Here is an 18,337-nt window from a genome sequence, read left to right on the forward strand (position 1 = left end):
AATTGTGTGTATGAGAGGGGACTGCAGGGGCCTCAGATCAGCTTTACTGATGATGATGATGATGATGATGATGATGATGCACTAGAGATGGCACAATACACAGCGAGCCGCTCACACACATACCGAACCGTGGCATACAAACCGCAGTCCACGCCATCCCCCAAATATTTATTAAAATATTACCATTTGAGACCACCAAGGATGACACAATTAAAATCTCAGTATTTTCACACTATAAGCCTATACAAAAACATAAGTACTATATTTAGTGATGATTTAGTGATGATTCATGGCTGATTCTATCAGCCATGAAAGAAGGCATTTGAAATGCTCACACAGCGCGCATCAACTGACAACAGTTTAAGTGCAAGTGCAGGTTAGCACAAGAGGCAGTTCTCAGACACATGCAAAAGGTCAAATTCAACTTGTGCATCGTTATATTATAATTATATACTGTAAATAAAGTGTAATATTCCAAGTGCACCATGCATTATGAATTTAAAAAAAAAACGTACAGAACTGAAAAACGTGACCTTGATGGCATGTTATGAGCCGGACCGTGAACTTTGTGAACCATGCTACCTCTATGATGCACCCAATGAAAAATATAACCTAAACCCAAGAGCACAAATGAATGGGTGTTGAATGACCTACAGGAGCAGCATTTGCCTGTAGGAGCCTCAGAACAGTGTCACTGATGATGGTTTACTAAACAATCTAAACCCAGGGTAGAGGGTGTGTGTGAATGTAGAGTGGACTCTGTGCAGGAGGGTCATTATGTCTCCCGTGATGCTGTAGAAGGCCAGAGCTCCTGCCCTGTGATCCACATACACTCCTATTCTGGAGCTGGCCACTAGAGGGAGTTCCATTTGTTTATTGTTGTGATGGAAAGAGGCACTGGAGCTGGAGAGGTACAGCCTCCAGGACTGATCATTACCTCCAAACATACACTCATCACCATCTCCTTTCCTCCTGATGTTTTTATAGGACACTGCTATACCAACCCCTCCACTCCACTCAACCTCCCAGTAGCAGTGTGCAGACACACCCTCTCTACACAGCACCTGAGGATGCCTGTCAAATCTGTCTGGATGATCTGGATATGACTGGACCTTACGTCTGTACTCCACCCTCTTGTTCCCCTCAGACAGATGGAGGACTCTGTGTGCTGTGTTTGGATCCAGAGTGAAGTGCCAGGAATCTGATGGAGGAGAAGACAATACATACCGGTATATGTTTTAGGTATAATACTGTATTAGTGTGTGTGTGCGTGTGTGTGTATAATACTGTATTAGTGTGTGTGTGTGTGTGTGTGTGTGTGTGTGTGTGTGTGTGTGTGTGTGTGTGTGTGTGTGTGTGTGTGTGTGTGTGTGTGTGTGTGTGTGTGTGTGTACTGCACCAATCTACCTTCGTGAGGCCACTGCTATTGGAGCACACCAACAAGCTGGGGCCCTCGCTCCATGTGGGGCCCCACATATTTTGACCATTTTTGCTGTAGTTTTGTTGTTACTGGTAAAAGTAAACATGTAAAAACATTTCCTCACTGACAGGTTAAGGTTGGGGATTGTTTTGGTTTGGGCACAGTTTAGCATTCTTTAGCTATTGTTGGGGTTAATATAATTGGGAAGTCAATGGGAAATCAATGGGTTGTCAAGTGTGTGCGTGTGTGGGTGTGCGTGCAAGTGTGCAAGAGTACGGGGTGTGTGGGTGGGGGTTGGGGTTGGGGGCGTCAAGTGTACTGTGTGTGTGTGTGTGTGTGTGTGTGTGTGTGTGTGTGTGTGTGTGTGTGTGTGTGTGTGTGTGTGTGTGTGTGTGTGTGTGCGTGTGTGCGTGTGTGTCAGTGTGAGTCCAACTCACACTGTAAGAAGTCATCTCTGGTCACTGATTCAGCAGTAAGAGCCTGGCCATCAGACACTGAGACAGAAAAAGTAAACATCGGTGTTCATACACACACTGTGTGTGTGTGTGTCTGTGTGTGCGCGTGTGTGTGTGTGTGTGTGTGTGTGTGTGTGTGTGTGTGTGTGTGTGTGTGTGTGTGTGTGTGTGTGTGTGTGTGTGTGTGTGTGTCCAACTCACACTGTAAGAAGTCCTCTCTGGTCACTGGTTCAGCAATAAGAGCCTGGCCATCAGACACTGAAATAGAAAACATCACATCGGTGTAGGTGTGTGTGTGTGTGCGTGCGTGCATGCGCGCACGTGTGTGTGCGCGTGTGTGCTAAGCTTGTGTTTGTTTGTGTGGGTGCGTGCATGCGTGTGTGTGCATTACGAGCAAGGGTGTGTTCATATCATGTCATTGGCTGCATGTTTGAAGTTGTTAGAGGTCTTCAGCAATGACTTACTGGGTGCTGGAAGGGTCTCCGTACACTCTGCTCTTCTGATGGGGAGTTCAGGATCAGTATCTGCAGACCAACACAGAGACAACCATTCACCCATATCTTACACATCACTCATATCTTACACATTTACCCATATCTTACACATTCACCCATATCTTACACATTTACCAGTGGCGGCTGGTAGTCTGTCAAACAGGGGAGGCTGTTCAATTACAATATGTCCAGAACGCAAAAAAAAAAAAGGAGGGGGGGGGGTGTCAATTTTGACACACATCTTACATTGGTCCTGAGCCACATATGGCCTCACACACTAAAGGACTCTTGTTGAAACAAATTTGTTAATCATTAATCATTATCCCCCTTGTAGCCTATTCATAGGGAAATGTTTTTTTTTTTTTAAATTATTATTATTATTATTATTATCATTAGGCCTACCTCCGCCACATAATGATGTGATTGAGTTTGCCTTCGTTGTCTTTGTTCATTACTGGGTGCACGGCTTAACTTACCACTAGAGGTCGCAAAATCTTTAATTATTTACCAGACATTGCCAACACAGTAGGAAACAAGGACTCGCCACTCACGGGACCAGTGTTGCCAGATTGGGCTGTTTCCCGCCCAATTGGGCTGCTTAGGATGGTCGTGTGCGGGTAAAAATGGCATTTAGCAGAAAAACCCGCCCAATTTTAGCCATAGAAATCAATAGAATTGGGTGGGATTTTGAGCTTCTAGGCTGGTTTTGAGCAGTTTTTGGGCTGGAAATCATCAACCTCATCTGGCAACCCTGCACGGGACTTGGCAGTTAACCAGTTGGTCAGACACCACACCACGAAAGCTCAAAAGAAACGGTTGTTCTTCCCTACCTTTTTCACCAAGTCAATATTAGGCAGTGCTCTGCTCTGCTCCTTGATATTCATTTTCTCCTCATAAGGACGACTGGAATTCGCCAGAATTTAATCCACAATGCTTGGCATTTTGCATAGCTCTCTAGCTTTCTTGCAAGCTAGCCCTAACGAAAAGTAGGCAACTTCAACTTTTGAATTGGGAGATTAAAAAGGATAAGGACGTGCCACTATTAAGACTTTATTCGCAACACTAGGTTTACAAGAATATGAACACAAAACTGGAGTACACCGCAATGAATAGCTTCCCCACTGGTTACCACGACGAAACTTCTCAGTCAAATTAATAACATATCCGCATTTCGAAATGAAATCAACTACTGTAGCCTACTGACACGGGGTTCACCCAATCACAAGTCGGAGCTCCAGTCTCCGGTCCCTCCCCCCTCCTCTCTCTTCTCCATTCACTCCCAGTGAGGCTCAGTCTCAAAATCAAAAAAATTTCACGGCAATAGCCAATGACCGTTTAGCATTTTTCCATTGAAAAAGCATACAATCCCACATGCCATTGAAGTCCATTGAGACTCGACTCGCTTGCGTTGTCTTGAGCGGAAAAAAACTCGTGCGAGCCTCGGGATCTTAGGCCTATAACAGATTGGTTTCATCTCTAAGTTGAGCACATGCATTTTCTATGGAGCTGGGTCTGAAATAGCAATGTTATTAAGTCGTGTAAAGCATTAGTTTACATACTATTCTCCGTGATTTTGGACAGGAGGCGGCGCCTCCCTTGTACTCAAGGAGGAATCGCCTCTGACATTTACCCATATCTTACACATTCACCCATATCTTACATCCATGCATCTTGGGAGGTCTGGACTCAAGACATGAAAATATAAATGGAGACACAATCTACTGATCTGTGTCCTTATTTATTTGCAAATGCTTTACTCCCCCCCCCCCCACACACACACACACACATTATGCCTTAGCAGGCATCATACATGTCCCCTGCCCAACACACACACACACACACACACACACACACACACACACACACACACACACACACACACACACACACACACACACACACACACACACACACACACACACACACACACTTACTTACGTGTTATGATCTGTGCCTTAGTTGCTGTTTTTAGAGAAAAAAACATTGTTGTGAGTCCTCAGTAATGCACAACTGTTAAATGAATGTGTTGAATGTTGAATGTGAGAGTGTCAATTCCATGTTTGCCAGACCTGCTTCAGATATCTTGACCATTTCCTGCTTGAAGACTGACTCTAATTTCTCCTTCAGCTGCATCTTCAGTGCAGACACAGATTCCTTCAGGGGCTCAAAGAAGTGGCTTTGGCTGAAGGTCCTTCTGGTCACATCACAGCCTGGATAATCAGCAATGCACCCCATGTTCTGCACAGAAACCATCGGTAAAATGACAAGAGAGTTCGTAAAGGTTGGAGGAGGCTTCAGCCAACACGTTTTTCTTCTTTTGAGATTGCTGACCAATATATTGTAAAACTGAAAAAATGAGAAAAGGTTGCACCATGCATAGATTCTTTATTATCACAAAGACACGTTTCGGTGTTCTGCCTTCCTCAGTGTGTTTTCTCACATCTTAGAATGACAAGTGGCAAATGACAAGTGTGTTATCCTTTTTCATGTGACGAACAACTTTGTTTTTAATTTGTAATTCTATCTATAGCTACACCAACCTAACTTAGATCAAAACTCTTGAGAGACCAATCAATATTCAACCTTCCGTTTCTAAGCAAAATACTAGAAAGAGTTGTATTTAAACAACTAAACCAATTCCAAGCAGAGATTAAAGAATATCAATCAAATCTGGCTTCAGAGTTAACCGTAGTACTGAAATCTCTCTAACCAAAATAATTTGTGACTTTCGATTCAACGCTGCTGCAAACAGTTTCAGCTCTGATCTGCCTTGATTTAAGCTCCGCCTCACTTATTAAGTGTCTCAAATCCTGGGTGGGACTGCCTGGCCATGTCTTAGACTGGTTCAAATCTTACATTATAGAAAAGCAATGTTATACCTCTAACAAACACATCATACCCTGTGGAGTTCCTCAGGGTAGTTGTCTGAGCCCACTCCTCTTCTCTATGTTGCCTCTGGGTAGCATCATAAGAGAACACAACAGTGACTTTCACTGCTATGCAGATGACACACAATTGTATCTCTATTAAGGCTAATCAAAGCACCACCATTCATACCTTAACCACCTGCCTATCTGCCATCACCAAGTGGATGCGCATAATCGAAAGTTATACAGTATTTATTGGCCCGAAAAACAAACACCTAAAGATAAAAGTAAGTGGTGTGGTCTTTGACTCTGATCGTTGGGCCTCATATCATTAAAGTAACAAAATCTGCTTACTTCCATCTTAGAAACATTACTTAAGTGTGGGCCTTCATTTCTCAGCAAGACATCAAAAACGTATGTATGATTTTGTTACTAGTGGATTAGATTACAGTACGTGTAATGCTCATTCTTTGGTTCTTTGCTCTGGAATTTGAGCAAAGACTAGTAGGAAAGACTAGTCCCATTCTGTCAGGCACGTTCTGGCGGGCCTACACACTGGCTGCCCGTCTCCTGTAGAATTCCGTTGGGTTTGCGTTGGGCTCTGGGATTTCAACGTTTACTACAGCGGTCAAGCGCACACATTTCTAGAGATCAACCTGTCTGCTAGTTCTTCACAGTGATCATGGTAAGTAGCAATTCCATATACGATAATGGAAAAATAGGAACAAGCGTATTTGTGCCTGCATTTCCATACCCTTACAAGTAAGTTATAACTCCAGATTCATCAATATTATATCGCCAAAACCAATATGTTCAGAGGTACTTTGAATGACACCAAAGTAAAGTGGGCAAGTAGATGAGAGTTTCTGCCATAATTAAGGTCGAAGTTTTAATAAAGCAATTCTGTGCTTTAGCCCGTTCAAACACAGCATTATAAATTTGTTGTTACCAGAGTGACAATAGCCGAGTCACAGTGCATTATGTCATAGTAGAGTAGTACTATGGTAATTCACATTTCAGTGACTATTACAGTGTGTCTCCAATGGTACTGTGTGTATTGAGGGGTTAAATTATTAACCCAAGATCTCTTTTGAAAAGTACCAAGGTGATGTTTACCTTGAGGAAGTGGATTGGATCCTGTGTCTGTGAAAGCTGCTTCATCTCAGCATCTGTCCTCTTGAGCTCAGCAATCTCCTGCTCCAGTCGCTTCAGGAGTCCTTCAGCCTCACTCACCTCAGCCTTCTCCTGAGCTCTGATCGCACGGCCACCTCAGAACACATTCTCTCAATGGAGCAGACCATCTCAGTAAACATCCTCTCACTCTCCTCCACTGCATTCTTTGCACCAGACTGACAGGACGGACGTGCGTGCGTGCACGCACGCACGCACGCACGCACGCACGCACGCACGCACACACACACACACACACACACACACACACACACACACACACACACACACACACACACACACACACACCATTGAATGTTTTCCTGTTCCAGACACAATACAAGACATTGACTAAATCCTGGCAAGCCATGCTTGTGTCACAGCTTTTCATAACTAGACTGCCTGTGCAGTCGCCTTCGACTGCTTAAGGTATATCCCCGAAACGCAACGCTTCCAGTCCCCCATCATTCCTACCACTCCCGTCCACCTTTTCATAAACGTATATGATAAATACAAAATATTAAAGAAATATATTTAATATCTATACATAGATCAATGACGTGCATAGGCTTAAAACCAAATGACTATTGTGAAAATGAAGCAAAAAATGGGGCAAATGGTAACATTGTTTTAATGGTTCACTATTACAGTAAATATACCACATTAGGTACAGTGTAATAACCATTGTAACAATATTTAATACCATGTAATACCAGTGTAACACCATGTACCAATTTTGTACTACATCATGTATTTTTGTGTAAGTGGTATTACATGGTATTGCATATTGTTACACTGGTATTACACTAGTATTACATGGTATTACATATTATACACTGGTTATTACACTGTACCTGATATTGCATATTGTTACACTGGTATTACATTAGTATTACATTAGTATTACATGGTATTAAATATTGTTACACTGTACCTAATATGGTAGATTCACTGAAATGGTGAACTGTTAAAATAAGGTAGTACCGGGCAAATCAATCCACCCAGTCAGAAGTTATGGGCCAAATAAAAATTCCGCCATTTTGAAACTGTTGACCTCCAAACTCAAATCAGTTCATGAACCTACCCTAGAGCATTAAATCGCCAAATCTGGGACAAATCCATCCGACTGGTCAGAAGTTATGAGCCAAACAAAAATTCGGCCATCTTGAATTCAGCCATCTTGAAAGTGTTGGCCTCCAAACTCGAATAAGTTCATGAACCTACCCTAGAGCATTAACACACCAAATCTGGGAGAAATCCATCCACCCAGTCAGAAGTTATGGGCCAAACAAAAATTCGCCCATCTTGAATTCAGCCATCTTGAAAGTGTTGACCTCCAAACTCGAATCAGTTCATGAACCTGCCCTAGAGCATTCACCCAAAAAATCTGGGACAAATCCAAATATCCGTTCAAAAGTTATCGCGTTAACACTAAAGACCTTACGTGGCGGCGGAGGACGCGGCGGAGGACGCGGCGGCGGACGCGGCGCACGCAAGACCATTACATCCCCGACGCTCCGCGTTTCGGGGATATAACTAGTAATCTGCAGCAGATTGTCTTCTCCTCTGGTCAGTTCTCACCTTGAGAGTCTCCACAGCCTTCCTCAGCTCCTGCAGCTCCTTCTCCTTCAATTGGATCATTTGCTGGCACCTCCTCTGGCTCTGCCCCAACCCCTCCTGGAGCATCAGAAAACAACAAACATGCACAATCATGAAGGCTTTGTTTGGAACATCCAGCTGATCAAGAAATGTGTTAAGATTTACTGATGTTCAACTTTTTCCCTCTGATTTAAATTGAAATGATTAATCCGACGATATTTAGTTGTTCTACAGGGACATGTAAATGGTGAATAAGGTGATGAAACTGAAAAGCAAATAACTCCTACTATGCTCCTCCAGCACAAGCCGTCTGGCTCTGCAGCGTGCTCGCTCTAAGCGTTCCCAATCAAGACTATTCTCCGTCGTTGTTCCTCAGTGATGGAACGATCTCCCTGACGGAGCAAGACTGGGCACATGTCTTTCAGCCTTCAAGAAGCAAGTTAAAGTGTTTATGAAACGAAAACAAACTGTCATTCCCATTAAAGCCTTGTTTTTTCTGATAGCATCGATGAGACTTTGAACCCAATCATCCTGGAGGAACTTGTGAAAATGGCAACTCAAAGTGTGAATTCTGTGAAATTTGGTGTGACTAATGAGCTGGGCTGTGACATCATAGAGGGGAGTCCCAGGTTTGCTAGTATGGCGATCTGAGAAAACAACACACATGTGATGGACCCACATCTTATAAAGGAACCAAAATTCTGATACAAACATCAGCGTGTCGAAAAACCACACATCCAACCTCATGAGAAAAAAAACAGCAGCAGAAATCTATTTCAGAGGCACTGATACATCTGCAGAAAGTTACATGTCTGACAGGCGAAGTGACGATTGTTGACATAGCCTGACAGTTCGTTTTGTTTATGGTTACGGTTGCTAAGGGCGCTTTGCCATGACCCACAGATGACATGGCGTGTGTATTTGTTGACAAATGGGGGGCATTTTGATTCAATTGCGCGATATAGTGTGATTGAAATGCATGTAGGCTACATGCAAAAATATCATCAACTAGAGAAAAAAACGGAGGTATTAGGCTGTTGGAAAAACGCCCTATATAGCCTGAGTCCTCAGCATATTCTTAGCATTTATCATTATTATTATTTTTTGTGCTCAAAGTCACAGGCGTCGCGTGTCCCTCAGCCGGACTCTGAGGACGAGGTGTGTCCAAACGTCAGCCACACGTGCACCACAATACTCAAAACAAACAATCAACGCTTCAAAGTAGGCCTACGCTATGTGCATCTCCGTTTATTCGCTAAGCAGTAGCAGGACTTTTTCTAGGATTTTTTTGGCATGAGGGAGCATCATGGCAGGTTACAGGGGGTGAAGGGGGGTGTTCCCCCCCATGAATGAGAAATTTATTAGGGGCGCTCAAATATATATATATATATATATATATATATATATATATATATATATAAAAATAAAAGTATGAGGGTGCACCCACGGAGGTATGAGGGTGGAGCGCCCCTATTTCCCAGTTCAGAAAAAGTCCTGAGTAGCCCAATCTGTGAGTTGGCTGTCCTCGACTGAGAGCACCACGCTGATGTGCGGATATCCTCCCAAAACCAATTTATTGACCAGTTGAATGGCAATCAACAAAAAGTGCATATTCCGAGAGCATTCGCATCGGTTTGGCATGTAATGTGCATTACCCTTTCCTGAAAACAACATACAAAGCAGATGGACAAGGTAAAACGAGTAGCCTAAAGCAAAGCAGTGCACTCACCTGTCTTCGTGCCCGAGCAGTTACAGGGGCAGTTTCAGTCTGCACGCCGGCGATGTCAATTGTTGGAACTGCTTGAGGCAATAGCATTCTCTTTAGTCCAACCATGCCCGCGACCTCCACATTTGTGGTGAAGCACAAGGGGTGGAAATGTGCCGAGCACAACAGTGACCACGAGCTTGCTTCAAAACCACGCATTGGATCCACAGAGCCCTAGCTTGATTTAGCCTTCTCCTTGTCGGCCACAGTTCCATCATTCTTCACAGAAGGGAACTTGTGCAAAGATATTCCTTCTGTCAAGTAGCCATTTTTGCAGCTGGCACCGTTCGGCCATCCAGCAACACACTGCTTGACACTGCGCTTTGTTTTGGTACTAGCCGCCATTGATCTGAACAAGGTGGAATGAGGTGAACTCACCCCTTCTATGTCACGCATATCATTTGCATAAAATTTGCATGTCACCAAAAAAACACTTTTTGGGAACGTTTTAACATGACTTTTAGGACAAAATATCACCCAGAAAATATCCCATTTTATTCACAAGGCTTAGAACTTTCAGAATCTGTCCTGGAAATGGTCAAATTCCTTTATTTTGTTTTCGTTTCATAAACACTTTAAGAGTCTCCTCTTTCGTGACTACCTACTACACTAATGATTTAACTGCCCTAGTCCCAGGCCAGACTCTTGACATGATGTGTATGTGCGTGTGTACTCTACTTTAACATTAATCTATATATTTTTAAACTAACCCTACTTAGCATCTGCACTTGTTGTTCTGTATATTTCCTGTGCACTTCGTATCTGATAGTGATCTTGGCTATGATTATGTCCTCGATTGCAAGTCGCTTTGGATAGCTTCATAATGCATGCCGTACCATCTGAGGCAAGTTGTAATGTTGAACATTGAAAGATTAATTACCATAGTGCTACTCTGCAATGACATAACACAGGGCATTTAGTAATGCACTATGATATGGGCTGAGATCTGTGCCAACAGATCTGAAGTTGAATTATTACACTTGAATGATACGATTGAAAAACTGAATGGTTCAATTAAAAAAATTGAATTTGTATCATTCAATTTGAAATTGTATTTCATCGTTTGAATGCTTGAATTGATCCATTTGAATCTGAATATGATCATTTGAAATTCAATTAACTAGTTACGTACATATTCAGATTCAGTTCTCATAATTCAAATTCAGTTCCTCGAATTCAGTTTCGAGTTTCTGTGACAAACATCCAGGTCATTTGAGGATAAAGGGTGAACAATCGAGTGCAGACACACATTCAGTGCACTCAGACACACTCTCATAAGTGGTTGATGCACCAGTTGTGTTAAACTATAACTGTAAATCAACCATTTTCACCACATTTCAACACTGAAATAACATCACTTACTTGCGGGCTACCTATGGCAACAGAACTTTCAGGAAGGTAGAAGAGGTTATGCAGTTTTAACCACAGCAGGTGCTAACACACGCACTGATTGGCTCAAGAAGAATCATGCGTGTGTACACTCGATTGCTCATCCTTTATCCTCAAATGACCCAGATGTTTGTCACAGAAACTTGAAACTGAATTTTAGTACCTGAATTTGAATTGTGCGAACTGAATCTGAATATATAACGTTAGGTTATGGCTATAACCCTCGGTTCTTTGATAACAGAGTGAGGTGTTTCACTATGGGATACGCTTGGGCGTGACCATCTATGGAAGCTCCAATGACATTACGTCTGTCAAAGACAGACAGTCGACGCAGTCGGGCTCCGCCCGCTTGGGGTGTCTACCCCCGTCGACACGCTGAGTCCAGCATTCTTAACGGTTTCTTCCCCACCTAACAACTAGTGCAAGGAGGGAAAAATAGGTGAAACACCTCACTCTGTCATCAAAGAACCGAGGGTTATAGCCATAACCTAACGTTCTTTTTCTAACTTCGCTCGGTGTTTCACTATGGGAGATATAGCCCACTCCCGGAATGCACGCTATGTAAAGCCCTTATTACAGTAGCATCGGTCAGAATGTATAGATCGCTGCTGGGGAGTCAGAACCTAGTACAGCGTGAGATAAGTGTCGGCCAGATACCTCTAGCTCATGAAAGCGGGCGAACGTGTACCCTGGGGCCCTGTTCGCTACATTGCACAGGCCTACCATTGGCAACCCCGTGGACAGTGCCCTGGAATTGGCCATTCCTGTTAATGCATAAGCTCTTAGGTCCCTAAGGGGCCGGCGAGACATTATTCTGATAGGCAACCGCTGTAGCTTTCACAATCCAATGAGACAACCCCTGACGTGGCAGTGGTAGTCCTTTATGGTGTGTGGCCGCCACAAAAAGTTGAACTCTGCTAACTTCTGTATAGTCACAGAGCTTTAACAGGACACACATAGTTGAGCTCCTGACCCTCCTCTGAGTGAGGGGGCAGGGTGCGGGGCATCCAGGTCCTTTCTCCGACATCTAAAGAAAGTCCTGCTCTGGGCACGAATCTGTAATGGGGAGAAGACGCACCTTCTTCAAATCAGAGTCAGATTGTAAACCAAGAGGGCCTCACAAGGAAGGCTTTTAGTTCACTCACTCATTTCATGGTGGTTAATGCTGTATTAGAACAGTCTTGACAAGCTAAACTTCAAACCAGTGATTTGGAGGGGTGAGCGTGTAGCTCAACTTAACCAGAACTAAGTCTCCAAGGAGTACTACCCTGCTGGCTTGTACTCAAAACTTAAAGTGTTTATGAAACGAAAACAAAATAAAGGAATTTGACCATTTCCAGGACAGATTCTGAAAGTTCTAAGCCTTGTGAATAAAATGGGATATTTTCTGGGTGATATTTTGTCCTAAAAGTCATGTTAAAACGTTCCCAAAAAGTGTTTTTTTGGTGACATGCAAATTTTATGCAAATGATATGCGTGACATAGAAGGGGTGAGTTCACCTCATTCCACCTTGTTCAGATCAATGGCGGCTAGTACCAAAACAAAGCGCAGTGTCAAGCAGTGTGTTGCTGGATGGCCGAACGGTGCCAGCTGCAAAAATGGCTACTTGACAGAAGGAATATCTTTGCACAAGTTCCCTTCTGTGAAGAATGATGGAACTGTGGCCGACAAGGAGAAGGCTAAATCAAGCTAGGGCTCTGTGGATCCAATGCGTGGTTTTGAAGCAAGCTCGTGGTCACTGTTGTGCTCGGCACATTTCCACCCCTTGTGCTTCACCACAAATGTGGAGGTCGCGGGCATGGTTGGACTGAAAGAGAATGCTATTGCCTCAAGCAGTTCCAACAATTGACATCGCCGGCGTGCAGACTGAAACTGCCCCTGTAACTGCTCGGGCACGAAGACAGGTGAGTGCACTGCTTTGCTTTAGGCTACTCGTTTTACCTTGTCCATCTGCTTTGTATGTTGTTTTCAGGAAAGGGTAATGCACATTACATGCCAAACCGATGCGAATGCTCTCGGAATATGCACTTTTTGTTGATTGCCATTCAACTGGTCAATAAATTGGTTTGGGAGGATATCCGCACATCAGCGTGGTGCTCTCAGTCGAGGACAGCCAACTCACAGATTGGGCTACTCAGGACTTTTTCTGAACTGGGAAATAGGGGCGCTCCACCCTCATACCTCCGTGGGTGCACCCTCATACTTTTATTTTTATATATATATATATATATATATATATATATATATATATATATATATATATATATATATATATATATATTTGAGCGCCCCTAATAAATTTCTCATTCATGGGGGGGAACACCCCCCTTCACCCCCTGTAACCTGCCATGATGCTCCCTCATGCCAAAAAAATCCTAGAAAAAGTCCTGCTACTGCTTAGCGAATAAACGGAGATGCACATAGCGTAGGCCTACTTTGAAGCGTTGATTGTTTGTTTTGAGTATTGTGGTGCACGTGTGGCTGACGTTTGGACACACCTCGTCCTCAGAGTCCGGCTGAGGGACACGCGACGCCTGTGACTTTGAGCACAAAAAATAATAATAATGATAAATGCTAAGAATATGCTGAGGACTCAGGCTATATAGGGCGTTTTTCCAACAGCCTAATACCTCCGTTTTTTTCTCTAGTTGATGATATTTTTGCATGTAGCCTACATGCATTTCAATCACACTATATCGCGCAATTGAATCAAAATGCCCCCCATTTGTCAACAAATACACACGCCATGTCATCTGTGGGTCATGGCAAAGCGCCCTTAGCAACCGTAACCATAAACAAAACGAACTGTCAGGCTATGTCAACAATCGTCACTTCGCCTGTCAGACATGTAACTTTCTGCAGATGTATCAGTGCCTCTGAAATAGATTTCTGCTGCTGTTTTTTTTTCTCATGAGGTTGGATGTGTGGGTTTTTCGACACGCTGATGTTTGTATCAGAATTTTGGTTCCTTTATAAGATGTGGGTCCATCACATGTGTGTTGTTTTCTCAGATCGCCATACTAGCAAACCTGGGACTCCCCTCTATGATGTCACAGCCCAGCTCATTAGTCACACCAAATTTCACAGAATTCACACTTTGAGTTGCCATTTTCACAAGTTCCTCCAGGATGATTGGGTTCAAAGTCTCATCGATGCTATCAGAAAAAAACAAGGCTTTAATGGGAATGACTGTTTGTTTTCGTTTCATAAACACTTTAATGAGCACTGAAACTCACAGGAATATTCTGGGTCTGTAATTGTAAACTGTCAGTGAATGTATAGACAGAATCCCAGTTCTACCCTCCCTCCTGTGTGTGTGTGTGGTGTGTGTGTGTGTGTGGTGTGTGTGTGTGTGTGTGTAAGCGTGTGTTTGTGGTGTGTGTGTGTGTGTGTGGTGTGTGTGTGTGTGTGTGTGTGTGTGCAGGGATGCCGACAGGGGGTGGATAAGGGGTCAGTTGTCCCGAGCCCAGTGAGAGAGGGGGCCTGGAAATGGGTCCAAATTACATTACATGTATTAGGTGGGGGGCCTTTGTCCTGGGCCCAACAAAACCTGTCAGCGGCCCTGTGTGTGTGTGAGTGTGTGTGTGTGTGTGTGCGCGTGTGCGTGCGTGCGTGAGTGGTTTCTCCCCCTGTGAAGCTCATTGTGAACTTTGAAGTGAGTTTCACAATACGTCATGAGACAATCCAGACAGGACTTCACAGCCTTGAGTTTTCTCTCGGAGCAAACATCACATTCCACATCTCCATCGTCAGCAGGAGCATCAGACTGAATTGAAGGTCTCGTCTTTATAAATTCTTCCACAAGTTCGGCAATTATATTATTTCTGTTCAGAACTGGTCTCGAAGCGAATGTCTGTCTACACTGTGGACAGCTGTAGACTCCCTTCTGATCTTCCTGATCCCAACAGCCGCTAATGCAGTCATTGTAATTGTAATTGTAAGTAAACAGTAATTGTGTCCACAGCTGAGAGTCCACTGACTTTTTACCAGCACAGATATGTACATATCTGAGTGTTAATCTACCTTACCTGGGCCTTGTACATATTACAGTCAGCTGATTCAAATTTACAAGGCCCAGGTAAGGTAGATTAACACTCAGATATGTACATATCTGTGCTGGTAAAAAAACAAAAACAAACGTTTTTACTCTGGGAACATTTAAGTGCAAATAAACTCTGGTGGGCATCCCTGTGTCCAACGGGCCAAAGGCTCATTCCCTCATGACCAGAGCCATCTGGGGCATTGCTGCTTTAGTCAAATATGGGGCAAACTTTTATCAAAGTTGGACATTTTGAGGTGACCTTTTATTGAAAGTGTGAGAGTACTGTCCACTATGCCAATGCACATATCTACCAGCCATCTGCTCCATATGCTTTTGTCAAATTTTGACATTTTGGGGTGGCCTTTTATCGTCCTCAGAATGGAAAGTGTCCGAGCATTGCTCATTCTCAAGTCAAAGGCAGAGTCTGGATAAACCACACTCATGTATCTAATATATACATCACTGAACAAATTCTCACTGGCTGAGATTATCTCAAATCTGGGACACAGATAATGGGAAATGTCTATTTTGTACTAATTCAAGACAGGATACCGCCACTAAGTAGTAGTGCATGACATGTTCAGTGTTTAGTAATATTACATGCAGTCTGTGATCTCAACACCACATAGCAAGCATACTGTACCACTGTATACCATGAGACAGACATCTGGAAAGCTCAATCACTTTATTAACCACAGTCCACCACCTGCAGATAACATAAACACTGCATTCAAATCAAACATGCAGTTGAAATTGGCTAATGAACACAAATAAAATTAAATCTTTCCAATTTATCATTGAACTACACTCAGGAAATTGCCAAAGCCAATTGCCTAAAAATAAAAATACAAGGAAATGAAAGAAAGTTATTTTATTAGAAACAAATATAGAGAGACTTAATGGTATAAGCCTAGTGAATGAAACATTTTTATATTGAAAAGCTATTGGCTGCAATGGGAAAAGAGAAGGAGTTAGATCCTTTAGACAAACAGAAACAGACAGTACTATTAAACATATTTACAATCTAAATAACAGCTTTCAAATTACTTTTTTCATCTCCTGAAATTGATTAAATCATGCACGTGGAGTGTACAGCAATACAAAAAGTGTTAAATGTCATCTACCAATAAACAGATTTCACATAGCCGACCACCTGCATGATTATTTTGATAGCTTCGGGGTTTTTTGGGGTTTTTTTTGCAATCGTGTGTGTGTGTGTGTGTGTGTGTGTGTGTGTCTGTGTGTGTCTGTGTGTGTGTCTGTGTGTGTGTGTCTGTGTGTGTGTGTGTGTGTGTGTGTGTGTGTGTCTGTGTGTGTGTCTGTGTGTGTGTCTGTGTGTGTGTGTGTCTGTGTGTGTGTGTGTGTCTGTGTGTGTGTGTGTCTGTGTGTGTGTGTGTCTGTGTGTGTGTGTGTCTGTGTGTGTGTGTGTGTGTGTGTGTGTGCGCGTCTGTGTGTGTGTGTGTGCGCGTGAATTCAATTAAGTTGTCAATTAAAGACCATTGTAAACATGTAATATATCTATGAATGATGCAAATCCAAGTTGTCCATACAAGAAAAAAAATGTATTATGATCACCTGCATATAATCTGCAGATGTCACCTGCATATAATAACACACATGGATCCAGAGTCCAGATGTGCGATATGCATGTGAGTCACAAGAGCTTCACTGATGATCTGATTCCTAACCTAAACCCCGGGTAGAGTATGTGAGAGAATGTGGTTTGGACTTTGTGCAGAAGTGTCATTGTGGTGCCAGAAATGCTGTAGAAGGCCAGAGTCCCTGCCCTGTGGTCCACATACACTCCTATTCTGGAGCTGGCCACTAGAGGGAGTTTAGTGCCTTTTTTATTGAAGACGACCCATGTCTCTCTGGACTTGACAGCTAGTCTCCAGGACTGATTATTTTCTCCAAAACAGCAATCACCTTGGGTTCCTTTCCTGCTTATAGTTTTATACGATACTGATACATTAACCCACTCCTCAGCACTCCACTCCACTTCCCAGTAGCAGCGTCCAGACACACCCTCTCTACACAGGATCTGAGGCCACCTGTCGAATCTCTCTGGATGATCTGGGTATGACTGGAGGGCCTCATCTCTCCTCTCCACTCTCCTGTTCCCCTCAGACAGATGGAGGTATCGGTTTGCGGTGTTTGGATCCAGTGTGAAGTAACCGTTATCTAATGCAAGAGACATTTTTGTGTGTGTCTTTAAATACATTGTACAGGTATGTAAACCTCTGGTTTCAACTGCTTGAGTGTGTATCTTGAGTGTGTGTAATTACTTACACTGCAAGAAGTCCTCCCTGATCACTGGTTCGGTAACAACAGCCTGTACTTCAGACACTGAGACAGAAGGTATGATATTAGCCACAAATCACCATTATCGATCACAGTTATCACTAGTAAATGATACATTTACATTTTGAGTCTTAGGCTTCAACAACTTTGACAGATATCTACATCAAGAAAGTAACTGTGCATTCAGAAGACCTTCAGTTCTCTCAGCCATCATGGGTGCAGCAATTTATCACAGTAACAGTATGCGCCAAGAGTCAAGATTGAAATTGCATACCATTTTGAATCTAGCAAATCTGGAAGAACACAATTGTGTTCTGAATCCAACCACAACTAACTTCTAACTGTTAATGTTGTTTTTATAGGTCACTTTGGATAAAACCGTAAAAGTGATTTCATTAATAGTAATAATGTTGAAATTGACCTGTGTGATAACAACAATCTCATCTGCTGCTGCTGGAGCATAGCAGGGATTTCTATGACATCACACTTGACAAGTCTAACCTGCTGCAGATATTTTGGCTTCTTGATGTTCAAATAATGAATCTATTTTCTCCTTCAGCTGCGTGTTCAGTTCAGAGACATATGTTTTCAACGGCTCAAAGGAGAGGTAAGGGTGGCTGAGGACCATGTTGGCTGGAATTGTACTGTCAGGAATATCACAGATGGACCCTGCATTCTGTAGAGAGAAACACAGACAGACATGCAGACAGACACACACACACACACACACACTTTACAGAATATATTAAAAGAGTAAGTCATAACTGTAGATCAAAGACATGTTCAAAAATGGTTTAAACACGATTACACAAACATTTCCATTTGAAGGCAATG

The 18,337-nt window shown here is 42.9% G+C and overlaps 2 protein-coding genes across 2 annotated transcripts; both read right to left on the bottom strand.

The window, feature by feature from the left end:
• Positions 1–335: 335 nt before the first annotated feature.
• Positions 336–4,622, bottom strand: LOC134444274 (stonustoxin subunit beta-like). The gene is made up of 5 exons (XM_063193630.1): positions 4,439–4,622; positions 2,340–2,399; positions 2,077–2,133; positions 1,858–1,914; positions 336–1,201 (listed from the first exon to the last, which is right to left on the bottom strand). Exons 1-5 carry the CDS (start codon positions 4,620–4,622, stop codon positions 681–683), a joined length of 879 nt encoding a protein of 292 aa, XP_063049700.1. The 3' UTR covers positions 336–680.
• Positions 4,623–16,649: 12,027 nt separating this feature from the next.
• LOC134444273 (stonustoxin subunit beta-like) lies at positions 16,650–18,175 on the bottom strand. Its single transcript, XM_063193629.1, has 3 exons — positions 18,005–18,175; positions 17,492–17,548; positions 16,650–17,383 (listed from the first exon to the last, which is right to left on the bottom strand). The coding sequence occupies exons 1-3, from the start codon at positions 18,129–18,131 to the stop codon at positions 16,857–16,859; spliced, it is 711 nt and encodes a 236-aa protein (XP_063049699.1). The 5' UTR covers positions 18,132–18,175; the 3' UTR covers positions 16,650–16,856.
• Between the last annotated feature and the right edge of the window lie 162 nt (positions 18,176–18,337).

The sequence above is a fragment of the Engraulis encrasicolus genome, unplaced genomic scaffold (assembly GCF_034702125.1).
Source record: "Engraulis encrasicolus isolate BLACKSEA-1 unplaced genomic scaffold, IST_EnEncr_1.0 scaffold_490_np1212, whole genome shotgun sequence".
In the NCBI taxonomy this organism is placed as follows: Eukaryota; Metazoa; Chordata; class Actinopteri; order Clupeiformes; family Engraulidae; genus Engraulis; species Engraulis encrasicolus.